The sequence below is a fragment of the Vulpes lagopus genome, chromosome 8 (assembly GCF_018345385.1).
Source record: "Vulpes lagopus strain Blue_001 chromosome 8, ASM1834538v1, whole genome shotgun sequence".
Classification (NCBI taxonomy): Eukaryota; Metazoa; Chordata; class Mammalia; order Carnivora; family Canidae; genus Vulpes; species Vulpes lagopus.
This window is the reverse complement of record NC_054831.1, coordinates 57,111,669-57,128,100: the sequence shown is the minus strand read 5'-3', so window position 1 is coordinate 57,128,100 and position 16,432 is coordinate 57,111,669. Positions and strand designations below refer to the sequence as shown.

General features: G+C 45.9%; 2 protein-coding genes across 7 annotated transcripts in view; both read left to right on the top strand.

Moving 5' to 3' along the window:
- The first annotated feature begins 684 nt into the window (after positions 1-684).
- On the top strand, positions 685-3,648 carry LOC121497729 (translation initiation factor IF-2-like). Its single transcript, XM_041767466.1, has 3 exons — positions 685-790; positions 862-2,090; positions 3,523-3,648. The coding sequence occupies exons 1-2, from the start codon at positions 685-687 to the stop codon at positions 1,872-1,874; spliced, it is 1,119 nt and encodes a 372-aa protein (XP_041623400.1). The 3' UTR covers positions 1,875-2,090; positions 3,523-3,648.
- A 48-nt stretch (positions 3,649-3,696) lies between these two features.
- Positions 3,697-16,432, top strand: part of NRP1 (neuropilin 1) — a 138,317-nt gene continuing 125,581 nt past the window's right edge. For 2 of the 6 annotated variants that reach the window (XM_041766988.1, XM_041766986.1), the window contains exons 1-2: positions 3,699-4,036; positions 7,480-7,654. In XM_041766988.1, the coding sequence (XP_041622922.1) occupies positions 3,964-4,036; positions 7,480-7,654 (248 nt within the window). In that variant the 5' untranslated portion in view covers positions 3,699-3,963. Of the gene's footprint in view, positions 4,037-7,479; positions 7,655-16,432 lie in introns of all 6 variants that reach the window. The other 4 variants (XM_041766989.1, XM_041766987.1, XM_041766990.1 and 1 more) reach the window with 3 other exon arrangements.

The window sequence follows — 16,432 nt, the reverse complement described above, 5'->3', positions numbered from 1 at the left end:
ACCCAGGGCCAGGGCCTGGCATTCTGGAAGTGTGCCGGGTGAACCTTCCCTTCAGTGGAACTGGGTCCTATCTGGCCTGGGGATTTGTGATGTCAGAAAGAGTGATGTGTTCGTGAGATCAAAATAAAATCAACCTAGGAACACGGCCAAATTCTTCCTCTGTCTGTCACTTATTCTCATATAAAGGTCGATCTGTCTCCCTTGCTGGAAAATTGCGGAAATCTAAAACTGACCCTTTTCAGCACTTAGCGGAATCTAACGGCAGAGGAAAGAGGTTGTTAGCGAGGACAATTTGCTGTGTACCAGCCCACTAGCTGGCAATTATCCATCAGCGTGGTAGGGCCATTACCGGGTCCTGTGTAGAAACTAAGAAGTCTAGAAATGCCTCAGATTGAGTAAGATCAGAAAAATCAGAGGCAGGACTTAAATTTGACCCCCCCGCCCCCTCCCTCGCCCCAGTACATAGGCCGTGTCTCACTGGTCGTTGCAGAAAGCCTGGCCAGAGTGCTCAGTGGGTGAGCAGGGGAGCGGACGAGGGTTCTCAGCGCGCAGGCACCCTGGGGGAGCCCTCCCGGGAAGGGCGGGAGGGAGCGGGCGCGAGCGAGCTTGCAGAGCGGGCCAGGCCCTCGCCCAGGGCGCGATCCCTCGGCTTTCCTTGCTAGCGTGGCGGGTCCAGGCTGGGAAATGCACACTCAGCAGGGAAACGGGAAGAGGGATTGGCGGCAGTTTTATGAAAACAGCGCAGCTCAAGTGTCCCGCGTGTGCCCCCTGCTCACCCTGCCGGGGCACAGTCCGCCCCCGACCCCCGAGCGAGGGCAGCCTCCTAGTTCCCCGAGGGAGGAGGCGGGCATCCGTGATGAGGGCGCCCTGGCCGTTGCCCGCACCCCGACCCCTTCCCTGTCAACCCCCCAGGTTCTGGGACGCGCCTCTCTCGCTCTGAGCCTCCGACCGAGGTCGCTCGGGGCCACCCCAAGTCTGACGCCGCTCACCCCGCGCAGCAGCCGGGGCCCGGGACTGGCGGGGTGCTCTGGGGGCAGAGAGGGCACAGGGAGGAGGCGACGGGCGCCCGTCGTGGCCCAGGCCGGGGCTCTCCGCCTCGCCGGCTCCTCGGGGTGGCGCCCGGGCCTCCCTCCCGCCGAGACCCGGACGTGGGGCTGCCTTCCGCTGCAGCCGGGCATCTGATCCCCGGCCTCCAAGGGCTACCCCGCCGCCGCCGCCCAGCGCCTCCTCGGGCTCCGAGAGCCGAGCCGGGAGAGCCGGGGGAGCCGGGGGAGCCTGCGGAGGGAGGAGAGGCGCCCGGGGCAGGGCCGGCTCTCGGCGCCGGGGGCCGGGTCTGCAGCTCGGAGGCGGGGGCTCCCCGCGGGCCGGAGGCGCCGAAACGCTGGACCCGGGCGAGCGCGGGGGCACCCCCGCAGCACCCCCAGCGGCGCGCGCCCTCCCGCCCAGCCCGGCCCGCGCGCCTGAGGCCGCCTCGCGCCCAGCCCCCGGCTCCGCCGCCAGAGCCCTTGGCCCGTCTCCCCGCCAACAGTGCTAAGTGTCTCGCCAGCTCTCCGCGCCGGGTGGGACTAAGGCTCTGCTCTCAGGCTGTGCACACGCACGCCGATGCCCAGGGGTGTAGTGACCTTTTCACCTTCACCACCGACTCCTCGAGAGGGGCCTCGACGGGATGTACCCCCGCAAGGGCCGGCCCCGTTTGTTCTCCGATGCGTGTCTGCTATTCCTGCCCACCGAGGCCTCCTGCAGCGGTTCCCGGAAAGCCCCGGGGGTGGGACTGGGGTCGGGCGGCCCGCAGCGCGGACGCGCCCCCGGGGTGGGGTGGATGGGCGCTGGGCGTCCCGCGTGGCCGCGGCCTGGCCGGGGCGGGCACCGCGTGAGCCCTACCCGGGGCCCCTTCCTCGCACTGTTGCCCCCTCCCCCGAGGAGCGCCGCAGAGGGGCCCCGGACCCCGGATTGCCAAGCGCCCCTCCCCCAGCACCTGGGCTCGGTAGAGAACGCGGCTGGGCGGGGTCGGCGACGGCTGCCCCCTAGCTGGAGGGCGCCCCACACGCCCCTCCGGGGGTCCCTGCGTCCCAGAGGATCGGGCACCTAAGGTCGGTTAACAGTGGAGCCCCGCAGGGCGCCGGGCCCCCGGGCACGGCTGGCGGCCGGCAGCGCGCCCAGCTGCGGAGCGGGAGGAGCGGGAGGAGCGGGAGGAGCGGGAGGAGCGGGAGGAGCGGGAGGCCGGGAGCGGCCGCAGCCCAGCCGCGCCCGAGCGAGAGGTCTGCTCGGCTCCAGGCGGCAGCGACACCGTCGGCCCTCGCCGGCTCCGCGCGGCGCCTCCCGCTCCAGCCGAGCTGCCCCGGGTCTCCCCGGCCCTGCCCCGAGCGTCGGGGGCGCCTGCCGCTGTGTGCCCCGGGGCCGACCCCGCTCCTCGCCGCAGCCGGCCAGGGGCTGGGAGTTGCGAGAAGCAGCGGCCGCCTCCGGGCGGGATCCCGGAGAGAGACGCCGCCGCCGAGCTGCGGGTCCTCCCCCGGGTCCTGAGTGGGCGCGCAGGCGGCGGGAGGCTGCCCCTCCCCCCCCCCCCCCCCCCGAGCCGCGGCGCAGACCTCGACGCCTGCCCTCCGAGCACACACAGGCACACACAGGCACACACACAGGCACACGCACACACACACAGGCACACGCACACGCACACACAGACACACACACAGGCACACACAGGCACACGCACACACACACACACAGGCACACGCACACACACAGGCACACACACACACAGGCACACGCACACACACACGCACACACAGGCACACGCACACGCACACACACACAGGCACACACACACACAGGCACACGCACACGCACACACACACACAGGCACACACACAGGCACACGCACACACACACGCACACACAGGCACACGCACACGCACACACACACAGGCACACACACACACAGGCACACGCACACGCACACACACACACAGGCACACACACACACAGGCACACGCACACGCACACACAGGCACACGCACACACACACACACACAGGCACACACACAGGCACACGCACACACACACGCACACACAGGCACACGCACACGCACACACACACAGGCACACACACACACAGGCACACGCACACGCACACACACACACAGGCACACACACACAGGCACACGCACACGCACACACACACAGGCACACGCACACACACACACACACACAGGCACACACAGGCACACGCACACACACACACAGGCACACGCACGCCCCGGGCGCAGGCTCCCAACGCCTCCCTCCCCGCGGGGACCCTTCAGGGCCTCCGGGAGAGACGGACAGAAGGACGCGAGAAGCGCACGGAGGGAAACTTGTTCCTCCCAGCCCGCTGTCAGGCGATCATTGGCGAGCCTGTGCCGGCGAGGGGAGGCGGGAGGGAAGGGCTCGGGAGGGGAGGGGGCGCGGCGGGGAGGCGGGGGTGCAGTTGCTGAAAGTCCTGTCTCCCGCTCATCTGCTCATTGCTCGCTCCTCTCCGTCGCGCAGACACCCCGGACCTCCCCTGGGCGCCAGCTCCTCGGCTCCAACCGGTCCAGAAACGAGCTTTTTTTTTTTTTTTCTTTCTGGAAATTGGCTGTGGTGTTTCCCTACCTCCCTTCTCCTCCCCCGCCGTGCACCCCCCCCCTTTTTTTTTTTTTTTTGAGACATGGCCCGGGCAGTGGCTCCTGGAAGAGGAACAAGTGTGGGAAAAGAGAGAGGAAACCGGAGCTAAATGACAGGATGCAGGCGACTTGAGACACAAAAAGAGAAGCCCTCCTCTCGGATCCAGGCACTGCCTCGCCGCTCTCTGCGCTCCAAGACGGACTGAGGGTCTCCCAGCTCCAGGCGGGGCTGCGGCTCTGCGCACCGCTCGGATCGCCCTTCGCCCCGCTGTCCCCGCACGTCCTCGGCCCCGGCCCCGGCGTGTGCCCGGCCCCGGGAGGGAGGATGGAGAGGGGCCCGCCGCTGCTGTGCGCCGCGCTAGCCGTGGCCGTCGCCCTGGCCGGCGCTTTCCGCAACGGTAAGTGACAGGCGGAGGCGCGCGCGGGCGCTGCGCCCGGGCTCCCGGCGGGGCTGCGGGCTCCGGCCCCGCTGCGCTTCCCGCCGCGGCCGCGGGACAGCCGCGGGGCCGCCGCCGCCCGGGCCGAGGCAACGTCCGTCCCGGGAGAGGGACAGAGAGAGCAGATCCTTCGGGGTCGGGCAGGAGGGTCCCGAGGCCACCGCCCCGCTCCTGGACCTGGCTGCCGGGTGGGGGGGTTTCCTCCCCCGGCCCCAAGGCAGAGCTGCCTCCCCTCCCAGATCAGCGCGCCAATTATCTCAATAATGTTTCCTCCCAAAGGCAATTAGATGAGACTCCCTTTCAAAAATCTGATGGCTGCCGAAAGTTAATGAACACTTTACCGGGAGAACTTCCTGGTTCTTTTGCAGCTCTTCGGCACCGTTTCCTCTGCTGGGTGCCTGCGGGAGACAGCGGGTTTTGGATTGTGGGAACTCCCTCCCTCGCCTTTGCAAATCGCCCCTAATCTGTCTCAAGTATGAATGAAAGTTGCACACTGTCAATAAAGGAATCGGATATATACAGTGTAAGACACCAGGATTTCTGGAAATCCCTAACCTAGCAGCTTCCACTTAGCTTTGAAAACCACTCAAGACTACTAGGTTATAAACAGTATCCCTTAACCTAAATAGTGTATTTTAAAACGTGATCTGGTTGTAGGCATGTTCAACTTACACTTTAAAGGAGGTGAAGGCGAGGGTAGGAAATTATCTTAACAGTCAGTCTTCAGCAATTATTAACTAATTATCAAATATTTACTTTTGTCTGGCTTAGATTTCAATCAAAGTAATTAGAAGAAAAGAACACCCACTACTCACTGTGGTATATTGTTTTAATAAGAGACCACAAGTGGTGGGGGTTCATACCAAGAGGAATTTAAATCATGCCTTTATGATGGAAGTTAATCTCTATAATATGCTTTTTGGAGGTTTCGTGACCGAAGCAATAGATTTCCCCTAACAGCTACCAAGCAGTGTTCTAAAAGATATGCTTAGGAGGCAGCGCGCGTGGGCACATACACACACACACACACACACACACACAAAACTGTGAATGTGGAGTTCAATTTATTAATGAACCTGAGTTGGTGGCATCTTGGTACGATCTGGCAAGGGATGAAATAACATTCTCCTCCAATTGCAAGAGGTCAAGTGGTTAGGCTTTAGAAGTTATAGTAACCCAACCTCTGCCCTCTACCACTCCAGAGATTAAATCCGTAGTAGAGATGTACACAAGATAGATTTGAAACCTAATGCAAATAGCTTCCAGACTGTAGGTACCGAACTTCACATATATGTGTGTGTATATGAATGTATACAAACGTGAATGTATATGAGATATATCTTTAAATTTTCTTAGCAGAAATCTGGAAAATGCTGAGAACCTGAGCCTCAGTCTGTGAGCTTGACTGGTTAAAACCATGTGGCTCTGCTTGCAGTGACCAGAGCCAGTAAATGCCTCTGTAACACAGCAGACCTCTTAAAGCCATGTCCACCTCCTTGCAGTACCAGTGTCTGCTAAATTAATTCATTAACCTTATTTAGGTCTAATGGTCCAGAGTCATTAGAAATTGCTCTTTCTTAATCAACTGTTAGAGAGATTTAACAGAGCCAGGGAGTCTAGCAGCCCACATTATCTTATTACACTGTCACTTTCTCAGAAGTCACAGATTAAAGAGCTCTGGTGTGGTACCATGTCCACCTAAATGTCTTCTGAAGTGACTCTGTGGAGTGACTGGAAGCAGTGCTGTTTTATTTCACTCCTCTAACGGATGCCAGACACTGCCATGATGTTTGTATAGAGCTGGAGGAGACTTAATGAGATGGGGTCACTTTCCAAGTTTTCTGCACATTTAAAATAATGGAAGAGCCTCTGTGGAATCACGTAACAGAGTCCAGTATGATCATTAGTTGAGATTCCAAACTCCAGTTGCAACATTTCTTCTTGGCAAAACCTTAAGCTTTTAAAAGCCCAGGCAAAGGAAACCAGCATAAGGGTACCCCCAGTCTGGGAAACATGGTCAGAAACATCCAGCAATTGAGAAAAAAAAAATATGATTTATATTGTCTTCTTTTTAATTTATGGGAAATGATTTCTGTAATGCATGTAGCTTTATGCATTTTTGATGTGCACTTCATCTTTCATTTCCATTTGACCTGGTTTTCCTGTAATAAAATTCTGTAGATTTATAAATTCATGCTGAGAGCAAAGAATGCCATTCTCTTTCCACAGGGAATCTATTAGATGCAATATTAAAATCTATATATACCATTACTGAAAATTTGTGATTGATAGGCTTATATATTTCACTGCTTTCATACCTATTCCTCTTACATAGTTTATGCGCCAAATTTTTATTGCTTAAAATTAAGCATCAATAAATGTGGCAGCATTTCAGGCTGAGACTCTCCAGCATGAAATCCATAATAAAAAGTGACAATGAGAATCTACACTGAACAATAAAGCAGCCCAGTGACTGGTTTATTTGACTCTCAGTGAACCACTTCACCTTTTGAGTTTTTTTAAATGAACGCTCAAAACTAGCTAGCTCACCTTTCCCAGAATGTGAGATGGTGGCTTACCGTATGTGATACCCAGACCTCAGTGTGGTGGGGTTTGGGTTTGGGTTTTTTTTTTTTCTCCCCAACATCTAGGTAATCAGAATTAATACTGTGTGGCTTTTTTTTTTTTTTTTTTTTTTTCTGCTCAGTTGCTTTGATCTGGTCTCTGAGACTGAACAACTTTACTTGGAGCAGTAGAGCAGAATTATTTCTGCTTCACCAAATACACTTGGTTCTCTGTTGATCAAGATCTCCAGAGCAGAGATAACTCAAAATCACTTAGATTTATGGGCAGATAAAACAACAACACAAAAGGTTTGGCTCTAAGCCAATCCAAGTCTTGGATAACAATCCCTACTGATCAATGACATAGACCAGGCTTATCATCAAAAAGCCACACAAAGGGTCGAATAACTCCTTTTAGTCACCTTCCACTCAGAACTTGCTACTTAATGCGATTACACTTCTTGGGGGATAATTATGTCTAGCAGAAGCTCCCTGGGGACCATGTTAACATCCATTGAGAGGATTTAATGTTTTTAACGCTAGAAGACCTTTTTCTTGGGAAGGAACTTTGTGAGGGATAAGGGTGGAGTCCTCTCAGATCTCAGTCTACTTTTCTTCTGGGCTAACCCTTCCTGGGATCAAAGAGTGTTTCTTGGAGTGTGTGTGTGTGTGTGGGGGGGGGGGGGGGGGTTTGCAATCAACGCCCCCTGGAGGGCCTGTGGGGACCTCTTGGGGTTCCTCCTAAAAAGTTCTGGAATAATAACCAGTAATTTATATATAAAGCTAGAAACTGAAGTGGTTGTCAGGGAAAGCTTTCCTGAAATGTTATTTTTATTACAGATAAGTGTGGCGATACGATAAAAATTGAAAGCCCTGGGTACCTCACGTCTCCTGGTTATCCTCATTCTTATCATCCAAGTGAAAAATGTGAATGGCTGATTCAGGCACCCGACCCATACCAGAGAATTATGATCAACTTCAACCCTCACTTTGATTTGGAGGACAGAGACTGCAAGTAAGTGAGAAAGTATCTGAACAGGGCACCACACCACCATCTAGTGGTCATGGATGTCTAAGGGGGGAAGTCTTGAGTGTACTTTATGAGATATAAATAGATCCAGAAGGGATTCCAATCTAGGCCAGATCGTATGTCAATGGTATGGAAATTAAATTATGTTAAGTGATTTCTGAGTTCCCCAAACTAGGAATATTATGCTTAAATATATAATCTCTCATATTCTTTTTCCTGTTACCACTTTTGGTTTCAGAACCCTTTTGTTAAGAAATGTGTACATGTGCTTCAGTTTTCTTTTTCCCTGAAAAGGGGAAGAACTAGAAGCCCACACTTTCACTTGAGTTTTTATTAAATATTATGGGTTACCAGCATGTATAGTATCAACAGATGGTGAGGTTGGATATTTTTTAACAAATCTGTGACTCATTTTGTGATTTAAGTACTGTATCTTACTGAGTTTGAAGTGACAAAAGCAAATTGCCATTGAATAAAAATGAGGCGTATAGCATAAGTTGGATGAGGGGCTTTGCAATAGATTAATGATTGCAAGTCTCTTACGGAAAATGCAAAAAATAATTGTTGGTTCACAGTGTATACAATGGGACTCAAATATAAATTGGTATTTCATCCATCTGCTTTAGTCTTGCTAACTCCTTCTATTGTTAAGTAACTAAGCATCAATTTATGCCAGATTTCATTATTATGAAAACATTCTAACTATAGAGACAGTCTAAATTATATTTCCTCACTTTATATAAAATAACTAGTTGTGTAGGTTTTGCTTTGCACGGTGTGGAAAATGTGTTTCAACTGTGCAGGCTGCAGTCCACTCAGATCCAGGTTTGCTCTTCTCTCTGGACACCCAGCAGACCACCTGTCTCTGTCTTGTCCACATTACCCCATTCTGCCAGCTTGCACATGATATATTCTCCAGACACTTGAACCTGAATATCTATCTTTAATGAAGTTTGGACATAGAAATAGTTTTAGCAAAGGAAAACAATCTACTGAAATCTCAATTCACAAGTGTTTCTCAGGGACTGATATGTTTTCCCAAATTTTAAAATGGGTCAGTTTAATATAATTATAGGCTACAATTTCGATTGGACATAGACATTATTGTGCAGGCATATTCATGATTAAAAAGGTCCTATTTGCAAACACATAGCCTTTATAGGGAAAAACAGAATAATATGAAAATATCCCCACCCGTAGGAGGTCCTTAACAAAATGTTAAGTTGGTGAGATAAAACTAGTTTTATGGGCAAGGAAATGAAGTCATCTGATTAATTCAACATTCTGGTGCCTAGAGAATTAGCATACATTCATTGATCAATTTCCAAATGATCAGCATACACTACAGTGTAATAAAATTATGCCGATTCCAATTTAATCCTTGTTCAGTGCTTCAGGGCATTTTATTGACTTCTTAATCTTGTATGAAAGTTACCATGAATAGTGTTCCAGTGACTGCTAGGAAACAGGGACTTTTGTTGTTGTTTTTGCCGATATTCTGTTCTGGTGGCTTTACAATGTCAATCACCTAGACAACCTAGAGATTTGTTTATTTTATTTTATTTTATTTTATTTTATTTTATTTTATTTTATTTTATTTTATTTTATTGCTTTTTGACAATACTCAAACTGCTCTCAGAGATGTTTTTAAGAAACCCGACATTAAACATACTCAAGTAATAATATTATTCACCAAAATAAGGTTCCATTACATTTCAGTAAACTCATGTATGCTAAATCCTGATCTGAGTGTCATGACCATGTCTGTGTATAATATAATAGCTTTAAAAAAATCACAATAATCAGTAGTCACTGGCAGTGGTGTGCTGGTCAATGTTGAATGACTGGATCTTAGAAGGAGATGGGTCAAGTCCTCATTCCTAATCTTTACCCATTTCTGTAGTGTAAATGTTCCCACCATGACCAGTTTCAAAATATCCATGTGATGTCACTGTACACAGACTCGTGTACTTGTGTACTCCTCAAGAAACATGTGTGATGGGTTCTTGTGAGCTGGTGCAAGCCAGCTCCAGCACATAACCAGAGTAGAAGTGTATGAATGGGAAGCCAGTCCAGGGAATTAATGTGTGTTAAGTGCTTAGAACAGTGTCTGGCACACGGGAAGTCTTCAATAACTATTTGTGTATCATGATATGAGGTAGAGTATAGTGGCATTGGAAATTTCTCAGTTTTTTTTTTTTTTTAACATTTTGAGGTCTTTTTTTAAAACTTCATTTATTTGAGAGAGAGAGCAAGCAAGCGCTCATGGGTGAGGGGGCAGGGCAGGGTGGGGACAGAGGTGGAGAGAGAACATCCCAAGCTGACTCCAGGTGGAGTGTGAGGTGGGGCCCAATCCCAGGATCCTGTGATCATGACCCAGGCAGAATCCAGTCCAGTGCTTAACTGGCTGAGCCGCCCAAGTACCTTGCAGTTTTCCTTTTTAGAAATGACAAGACAAAGGGTAATTCTTATTTATAGGAAGAGACCATTTTAGTGATATCAGCATGGTTTTCAAGAAACTGACATGGTTCAGAGGATTGTTTCTGTCATTCTGCTGGTGAGACTTTTTTAAGGTGACAGAGTGAAGTGGTTTCTTAACTGTAGTAACTGACACTTTGTTCTCTGTAAAGGTGCCATCTCCTGGCCAGCCTTAAAAGGCTGATAGATTTAACCTGATGAAGTCAATGGAGGCTAGGGCATAGAAAATATCTTCCTGCCCTGTTTGGAAGTGTTGCCACCTGATTGTTTTTTATCAATGAAAACTCCAAAAATGATAGAGGAAGAGCAACCAGAGACATTGCTTTCCCAGTCTTTCCAGCCTTGGCCTGGTCACTGTTGAAGGTTGCAGTTGACATTCTACAAATGTGGCATAATTCCTACAATCTTTTGTGAAGGCTGCAAGAAGAATCCACAGCTTTAATTTAAAGTTAACATTTCCTACAAAAAATAGAAAATACTGATAACCCTTGGAAGAACAAATTCATAGACTTCAGAATGTTACATTGAATGTGCAAAAGCATAGTTTTGTTTTATGTTTTTAGGTTTTTCTTTTATTTTAGTGGGTTTTTTTGGGGGGGGGATTGCCTTTTTAAAAAGTTTTATTGGGCTACTTTCAAAAAAGGAATTTGAGCTAATGCAAAATTAGATACAGTGTACCACATTCAACTAGCTCACAAGCTTTTAGTTATCATTCCTGTTGAGATCAAGCTGATTGTCTTATTTGAGATATTTAATATCTCTCCTGGTTTCAGCTACATTATATGTCTAATAGCAATAAAAAGTGCTTGCTTTACCCTTGTCATTAGGTTATTAGTAAAATAAAATAGGGTAGTAGATATGAAAGCCCTTTGAAAAGTTGAAAGCTTCCCTCAAAAGAAGTTATCATCATTATTATGATATCTCTAACAACTTGGTGGTGGTTAGAACATTCAGAAATATGAAATAAATTTATGCCAAACTAAAAATATAGATCCAATAATGGCATGATTCACATAAAATATGCCTAGCAATTTCTCTTGAAACTGTCTAGTATTTATACAGTCAACTTCCACCATCTCAAAGCTTAAGAAATCGATTCTTTAGTACATTTGCTTGAGAAACATCCTTAAGGGACACCTGGGTGGCTCAGTGGTTGAGTGTCTGCCTTTAGCCCAGGACATGATCCTGGAGTCCCAAGATTGCATTCCACATCGGGCTTCCTACATGAAGCCTGCTTCTCCCTCTGCCATGTCTCTGCCTCTGTGTGTGTGTGTCTCTCATGAATAAATAAATAAAATATTAAAAAAAAAAGAAAGAAACATCCTTAAAACCCAAGTAAACAAATGTTTTTGTACAGTGTAGGAATTGATAAGTAATTAAATAACGAATTCTGGTAGGAAAAATATTTTTATTTAAATTCATATTGTTTATTTATAATTAAAAACTATTTCATAGTTTTAACAATACAATAAAATGTACACAGTTACAACCTTTTATGTGAAGAGCACCAAGGACTCAGTATAAGCTATGAACCTAACATTACAAAAAGTTTTTAGAGTGAATATCAAGGGGCATTATTTCCTTAGGGAAAATGAATTTTCAGGTTGTGCCTGATAATTTAAAAAATACAGCAATCTATGTTTCAGGGCCTATTATGAGTCAGGTTTCTTGACAAATAGGCATCAAAAACATAGTATTACAACTCCCTGAATTCTTTTATTGAACAAAGCATGATATCAATCAATCAATCAAGCAGTAGAAGATCTATCTGTGGGCTAACATTGTGTGAGGATGTGTAGAAATATCGTCTGGTTTTATTGTTATGTTGATAAAAGGTGGCTAGAGAATGTTCTGAAGGAGGAAAAAGATGTGGAGAGAATGCACCAGCAAAATCCTCCAGGCTTGTAAAGTGTCAAAGCACAGTTACAAGCAGAAAAGAAAGAAAAAAAGCAACCTTTTGAGTGTTTTTCAGAAAGCAGTGTTCATTGTGCACTGTAAATGGTTTTCTGCATTTACATTGAACTGGTTAGATCTTACTCAACGATAGTTTCTTTGGTGGTAAAGCAGACATCTTGAATCTCATAAAACTTTATATCTGCATAATAAACAAGAATGTCATTGATACAGTAGTTAGAATTTATGGAACTTTTCCCATTTCCCAGCAATGCAAACTATCAGCATGATAATTTATAATGGGTTGTGACAAATACTGCTGAGCAAAGAGGTGTGTGATTACATTCAGATCAGATGTCCTCATCTGGGGAGCAATAAAAACCTCACAGACATTGGGTTAAAAACATTAAGAAAATGAATGTGGAGCTCCAGAAAGAGTCTAAAAAGGTGGTAGTACTGGAGGGAGAAAGCTCAGTAGTGGTCTTCTTCCTTACCCGTTCCTGACTCCAGTGCCTGAATTGTCAATGCTGTTTTGTAGGATTTCACCAAGACTCAGGCTAATGTGGCTCAGATGCTTTTCTATGACTTAGATGTGTAATCCCTTCTTAGTGTAACCAAAAATAGGTATTTTTTTCCTCATTGAATGCAATCAAAGGGAGATTTCACTTTTGTAGCTTCAAATGAAGTTTAATTGCAAGGAAATTTTAACCAAAAAGAGATGATATTCAAGTTTTGGAATTTTGTTGGAATAAATCACAGAGTTTTGGAATTTTGTTGTGGAATAAATCACACATCGTTTCTTAAATGCTACCTTTAAAATTACCGAAGTTATTACAAACTTTGAAACACTGGTCATTTCATTTATTTTCATAGACTATAAACTCACTGAATGAAAACTAATCTTCCATTAGTTTCCCAGATCTGATCATTTCCACAGATTTAATGATGCAGTGGTCACTTGGTCATTTATTAGCAACTTGGGGAATGTAATTTCCGTTTTTGGTTTCCCTCTACTATTTTTCGTTTCGAACCTTTCTCTTTTTACTTTGCTCAGCATGGGGTTTTTCATCCATTCTGATTTGTTTTAAATGCTGCGTTAAAATATTATTTACCTTGATTGGTGAATATTTGGCTTTTTGTATCTGAGGCAAGTGCCTTTCTCTAGTCCCAGTCTCATATGTTCGAGTATCTCTTAGACCAAAACAAAGTCTTTGTTTTATGGAAAACAATGAGGATTTGAAGCCAAAATATTTCTCCATTTTCTGTATTAAATATAGAAGTATGTGTACTTTTAATTAAAGCACAATATGCATGTAGAAAAAAACACACAGTGTAAAGTTGGATAAAATTTTGCAAGGTGAGCACAACCACATAACCAACCGATCCAGAGTAAACATTTCCAGCTTCCTACGAAGAATCCCCTCTGCCTGTGTCTCTGCCTCTCTCTCTCTCTGTCTCTCATAAATAAATAGAATCTTAAAAAAAAGGAATCCCGCTTATGTTCAGGTAGCCTTTGGCTTCAAGGATGACTACTGTTCTAACTTGTATGATTCCGTTCTTATACATTTCAAAATGAAACTATAGTCTTAGAAATCTGTAGGCACAATCCTTTGAATGTGGTAAAACTCTTTGGAATAGAGATAGAACAATGCATACTGTTCCCTTTCTTAAAAAAAAAAAAAAACCAAAAAAAAGAAGAACAGTCATACTGAAGTGTATTCTAATGTTTTTCCTTGATTGCTGTAGAAATATCTTGTGTTTTTTACATATACTATGGGTATGTTAAAATATGCACAAAATTTTCAACTAGAGCTTGCTTTCAACGTAAGGCAAATACAGAAAAATCTTCCCTTACTTTATTTTTTAGTTTTTCATTGTTGGTTTTCATCTCAAGTAACTTCCCAACACAAGCAGTGTGAGAAGCATCACCACCAGGCTCAATTCAATTAAAAAACTTTTGAGTGGATAAGAATAAACCCTTCTTAGAACAACTGCTGGCCAATGTTGTTGTTACCACCTGCAGCATCCTTGGTTACTACTCAGGCAGATAATTATCTACTTTCTTCCTTTCATTTTTTTCCCTATTAGCACTGATTTAATTTGAACAAAACTCCATGTGTTTAATAAAATTAATGTTCTTTATTATTTTTTACTGTAAGCAATCACATTTGCTCATAATGAGTTTTGAGTATTACAAGGTTGTTATGTGTTAGGCTTTTCTGTAATTTGAAAGAAGCAACCTTTATGAGAAGCTAAAAGAGAAGGTTAGTTGAAATCTTATCAAATTGAATCAACATGTGCGTGGCATTTCCAAGCAGATTTCACTTGGGGAGCAGACACTTAAAAATTGATCCAAGTGAGACATATGCCTTCAGCCGGCATGCATATTCTCAGCTCCTTTTTTTTTTCCAGCATAAAACTTGATACTTGCGTGCATGCTGACATACTCCGGCAGAAGCACACACACACAAACACATATGTGCATGTGTGTGTGTGCTTGTAAAGGAGGCTACAAAATAAACTTAACTAATTGCCGTTGTAGTATTCATCAAGGCTGATCATTAAGCCCGAAGAAGAACAAGAGACAAGATTAGTGTTCAGATCAGGTTCCAAATGCCTCCTAATTGGGTGTTTGTAATCAATCCTGATTGTCGGAGTCAGTGACTTGGCAAACCGTAGCACCTCAAAAAAAGATCTTTCCTGCTCTTCTGTAGTTGATGGAACTGCATCTAGTATCTAGGTCAGTTGGGATGGCATGAGGTCAGGAGAACTCTCAGATTGGCTATGAAGCATGCCAAACACATTATGCTGGCTTATGGCTCAAATCACTTAGTCTTTGCAGTTAGCTTAGCAATTGAACCTCATTCGGTACTCTACTGAGTTCTGCAGAAGGGTGGAGAGGAAGAGTAATCTTTTGGCTTCTTTCCACTCAATTGCTTTGTAACTTAATTTTTCTCCTGATCAAGCCTAGGTCTGTATTGTACATATCTTATATCTTATTCAGTCACCATGTTGTGTTCTCCTTTAATCTGAGTAGCCAAAAGAATGTTTAGGAAGGAATGGTCATGGCTGGTTCTTCCTGTTGGGTCCTCACTCTATGCCCACCATGGCACTCCCTAAGCACTCTGTGCACACGAGCTCACTCAATTTCCCTGTCATCCCCATTTACAGATGGCAGGACCAAGGTTTAGAAAAGTTAGATTAACTGAGTCTAAACTCTCAGCTGCTATACCAAATATCTTTCCACCTCTGTGACTATGGGGCTTGGGATATGCTCTTTTGAAGGAGGAAGTTCTTACGAAGCGTTGCCAGCTCATCTGGGATTCAAACAGCTGTTTTTTTCTATGAAATACCTCACAAAGCTTTAAATATAAACCAACTCCTTTTGAGGAAGGACTTAATTTTTAAATTCTCGGTTCAGATTTGGTAAGAACTGCTAAAAAACGTGCACAGAAACTTCCAACCAATTGGTGATTTTCCAGTCAGCAAAAACTTGCGTGAACTTGGGGATGAAATCCTGGTGGAAAATATCTAAATTCCAGTCCCTAAATTTCAGTCCCTTCTGTTGACGGAGTTTGAAAGCACAAAGCACATACAAACACAATATTTACTTAAAGCCTGATAACCAGGCATCACAAAGGTTCGATTTACACAATTGGTTCAAGGGATGCATGAGATCCCAGCTGCGTGCAGTGCTTCCTTACAGATCCAGAAATCAGAAAGCTGCCTTGTCTTCCAAGCATTGTCCATTTACTTAATCTCAGGCAAATGTCTGCAAAGTTTTGCTCTCCTGAATCTCCCCTATTTGTAAAATTTTGATACTAATATTTGCCCTGGCGACTCTGTAAGGGTTAAAAAGGGAGAATGTTTGCTCAGGCACTGAATTCCTGTGAGAAACAGAGTGTTTTTTGAGAAGAAACAGATGCTCCAGAGTATTTTGTTTTTATCTGGTCAGATACTTGTATAATCAGCCGGCCAGGTTGGAGGTGATGGCTTGTTGCTTCTGTGAGTGACTGGCATGTCATGGAGAGAGCAGCAGTCCCAGGCTGAAAGAGGATGCTAAATGTCTCCTTATTTAAGTTCTTAAATTTCCTTAGAACAGCCAGAGGTGGCAAAGGCCAGTCAATATATTCACGAGTACAACTTCTTGCCCGACTCTCCAACCAACAGACGTTATGAGCAGGGAAGATATTGTGTAAAATATAAGCAATTGCTGAAATGGTGAGGAAAAAAATAAAACGTGGTCAAAACCTTAGTCCTCAAGAGATAGTTTTTTAAAAATTAAAAGTACTACATTCCCAAACCTAAAGAAATGTGTTCGATGTGAAGAAAATAAAGGACACAAAGCCCCACAAGCTTGGAGCTTGACTTTCTCTTCTTTGGGGTGGTATT